We start from the raw sequence: 4,070 nt of genomic DNA on the forward strand, positions 1-4,070 counted from the left end.
AGTTTTTCAAAATTAAAATTATTAAAATCTTATTTGAGATCGACCATGTCACAAGAAAGACTAAATGGACTAGCTTTGATATCTATTGAAAATGATTTTATAGATAAAATTGATGTTAAGGGCTTAATTAGTGCTAGCTTTGATATCTATTGAAAATGATTTTATAGATAAAATTGATGTTAAGGGCTTAATTAGTGATTTTACGGCTAAAAATGCAAGGAGGACAACTTTTCGATGATACTTTTTTATGCTAAAGGCTTCGATATCTCTTATGAAGGTAAGCACAGATACAAGAGGAACATAATATGCAAGTATTTCTTATTGTGGACTATTTGCTCTATTGTAAAGCTTTATTAAGGTGTGACTACATGCATTTATCTAATCAGTAACATTTTATTCAGGTGACCGAAGAGATGAAGAATGGGCAATAGTACTTGAAAAGTATGTTAAAGATTATGCAGATGCAAAAAATTCAGGTACATTTTAATGTCTGATCAGTAACATTTTGTTCCCTAGCATTTTAAGGATTCGAATTGGAATTTATTGATATTTTGTATATAGAGAAAGGCCATGTGTTTACTTTTCGCACAGGGCCCCTAAAATCTCAGATCCGGCCCTAACTCGCCCTCCATCTAAGGTAACCAGAAATGCCATGAGAAGGACCAGAGCAGGGAGAAAGAAAATCCTACCATGGAAATCGTTAACGAACCATTAAAATTTTGTTCCACAAATTATCCTAGTTTTGGTCTTGAATTCTACTCAACTCTCCCCATTAAGCTAGCTCCCTAGAAATTTTAATAGTATTGGACCTCGGAAAAATGTCATTATCTGCGGGAAAAGGTGATTTTCAAGAGGCGTCTTAACTCTGCGGACCGAATGGACATTGGACACCCACCATGATTAACCCCATTTAAGATTAGTACTCAAATTGATAGCTTTAATTGACGAAAAAGCTCGAATTATGAGCGCCATCACAATAATATGGGACCATTCACGCAAGTTGCATGTAAGCTACCATTCACAAATATAAGAATGCTAATAATAATAATTTAAAATAATAATATACAACAATAACATAATAGTAGCAATAAAAACAATAATAATAGCAATGATTATGGTGGTGACGAATAACAACTGCTACAAGGGTTCCATTAAAAAAACAACTGTTATGGGGAAGTTAAACCACGTAATGTGGGTTTATATATCTGAATAAATTTATAATAAAAAATTAACCATATAACAATAAAAAACTTAAATACATGTGTATATATATACACTAATGAGTGAGTCGGCTAATAATAACTTACATAAAAAGTAAGGAAGGAAATGAAGAAAAGGGGTGCCCAATAAGTTACATTTAATTCAACTTCGAAAATATTTTTGTTTCAGAAAAATATTAACTTCAGTTTTCTGATATGTAATCACAAATTATTATTCAAAATCAATGAGTTGGAGGGTCCTTTTCTCTCTCATGTAGTCTTGGTTAATTAACTTATCCTCAAATTCTGGTTGAGAATACTTTTAGAAACTAGAGAAAGAGGTTGGGTGCGCTGGCCCATCAGCTTGGCGGGCTGGCCCCTCACCTTGGCTGCCTCTAATTTTGTCTGTTTTGGATATAGAGTGTATATTATGCAACTATTTTATCAGAAAAATGAGAGGCTGATGTTAAACTTGAGACCAAGCTAAATTACTCGATTCTAGATTCTGCATATAAAATCTTTTAAGTCTTTCTATCCAACAAAAGGAAGAGAAACCATTGGACAAAAATCACTTAATTGGATGATACGAGAGTGATGTTAGTTCTCTTTCTTGGAGATTATAAAAGCTTTTCCACTTGATGGGAAAGCCCCCCATGAAATTGACGGGGGGAAAAGGAATAGGTGAATATGTTCCGTCATCATCATTAATGGATGTATATATTGTGTTTCTTATATTAAGATACTTTTATTTTGACCTTTTATTAATGAAAGTCGTGATATCAAAATTTTATGGATGCGACTCATATTGAAAATGACTATGAATTAAACAAATAGGTCATATCTCAGAAAAGTTATACGGTGGATCCATCTTTTACCAGAGGATGTAATATTAATAGGACGATCAATCGGATCAGATGCTTCACCAGTTCAATTGATTACAACATTCCAACCACTATATATACAGAAAAAGAAATAGGGAACAATAAAGATTATAATGATCGATGATAGATATATATATATGAAAGTTTTCCCAATAGATTGGGAATTTGTACGCAACAATCACTGATGTATGAGATGACGTCGTAAGCTTAGTCACATCTTCAAGGTGATATTTATAACCGGTCCATTAAAGCTTGTTCCACTCCGTTTAACTAATAGGGTAAATTTCCCAAAAAAAAAAAAAAGCTTTTATGTTCAGCTGACCTCCCAAAAGTTGGAAAAGTCACTTAACCTTCAAAAAGAATTTTCAGACAACCCTCAAAATGCTGGGCTATCAGAAAATAAACTCAGAAGATGCACAACTCGTTAACATGCAGATATTACCATCCCGCTGCGTATGTAGCTTAGTTCTACTGTAATGATGGGAAGAGACTGTAGTCTGTAAGCATGAAAGTGAACCTTTACTCAGTAATCAAGATTTCTATTGTCACAAATTATTATTCAAAAAAAGTTGGAACTCGGAAATTAAAAAAGACGTGGGGTGAGAGAGGCTCGAACTCTCGACCTCAGGATGACTCAAAATTGCTATGAGACCTACGCGCTAGCCAACTGCGCCACCACCCCAGTTGTTATGCGGGCAAGATAGCCACCATGTCGTAACTTGGCCAGCAACGTTGAACCTCTTCCGCGCAAATTTTGTGACAACTAGTTCTGTTTAACTGTTGACTTGATGACCAGAGATGATGGTTGCTACTTGCTCATGGGATAAGCCTGTAAATGTAAGAGGAGGAGGAGCCGAGGAGGGGGAGGAAATGTATAATAATTAATTGATTAACCGAGCAAAATCTGCTTAGAATTTTCGAATCACACATCTGAATAGGTTATCGATACTCATCCTAGAAATATACTCGTTTTCTCATTGGATCGACACATGAATCCTTAAGGGATCCAAACCCAACAACATGGCAAGTGTAACGTGTAGCTTATTTCTACTTTCCTCGGTCTAATCAATCATTTCTTTCAAAATATAATTGACATAAGTTGGGGGTTCTACTTAGCTTGATTGTTATTGTGTTCCATTATACAAATATTGCGAACTGAGTGGTTTGCCCGATTAGCATGAGGTCTGTGTACCATCAGTCCAAGCAGGATAAGAAAGTTTAAAATCTTAACATGTGTGATTTCTTGATGCGGTCTTCGCTGATGAGAAGATCGGTTCTAAAGAGTTCACTGCCTGTTTTCTTGATTGCGCCAGTAGTTTACAAGCAAATGAGAAACAAGCATTGCTGTAGAGGGAGTGTAGTTTTCAGAAAGGGTTGGTTGCGGACAGATCCGCCATAGTATCACCTTATTGCGAAAAGAACCCCCCCTTTCAGTCCTACTCGACTTGTTGTGAATAGACCCCCTGAGTGATTTCTTTTTACTCTTAAAATCATTGAAAATGTTTGAAGAGACGGACAGACTCTTTATAGTTCCATTGGTGGTGATAGACACGCAATTGCTATTTTTTTAAACTTTTAAAAGGGTCGGAAAAGGTTCTAAGTGGGTGTATTTGCACTTTGGCCAATACTACAGGGGGTCTAATCGCAACAAGTAGAAGTACAGGGGTCTATTAGCAACAAACAGAACTATAAAGGGCCTCTTTGCAACTGGGTGATACTCCAGCAGATCTGTTGGCAATAAACTCTTACAGAAATGTAGTAGAACTGACTAATTTTTAGATCATTACCTGATAAAACAAGTTCAATAAAATGCCCATTCAATGCTTTCAACCATGAAATGTGAGTTTATATAAATGGTCAGAAAACACATGACCATTCAGAAACTAAAACCTAAAACATAAAGAATGATACCAGCAATGCATCCCCAGAATCAATCACCCTAAACTGGACTTGGTGATCTCATACGCCAGAAAACAGGCTGCATTGGCTG

At 35.7% G+C, this 4,070-nt stretch overlaps 1 protein-coding gene and 1 non-coding gene across 4 annotated transcripts in view; both read right to left on the reverse strand.

Moving 5' to 3' along the window:
* Nucleotides 2,676-2,762, reverse strand: TRNAM-CAU. The gene is given in 2 exon segments: nucleotides 2,676-2,711; nucleotides 2,725-2,762. It is a non-coding gene; the product is annotated as a tRNA-Met (tRNA).
* The window catches only part of LOC109837442 (mitochondrial carnitine/acylcarnitine carrier-like protein), a 6,672-nt gene continuing 6,438 nt past the window's right edge, over nucleotides 3,837-4,070 (reverse strand). For all 3 annotated transcript variants that reach the window (XM_020405685.1, XM_020405684.1, XM_020405683.1), the window contains exon 3: nucleotides 3,837-4,070. This exon is cut by the window's right edge and continues 447 nt beyond it. In XM_020405685.1, coding sequence (XP_020261274.1) covers nucleotides 4,040-4,070 — 31 coding nt within the window. In that variant the 3' untranslated portion in view covers nucleotides 3,837-4,039.

The sequence above is a fragment of the Asparagus officinalis genome, chromosome 4 (assembly GCF_001876935.1).
Source record: "Asparagus officinalis chromosome 4, Aspof.V1, whole genome shotgun sequence".
Lineage (NCBI taxonomy): Eukaryota > Viridiplantae > Streptophyta > Magnoliopsida > Asparagales > Asparagaceae > Asparagus > Asparagus officinalis.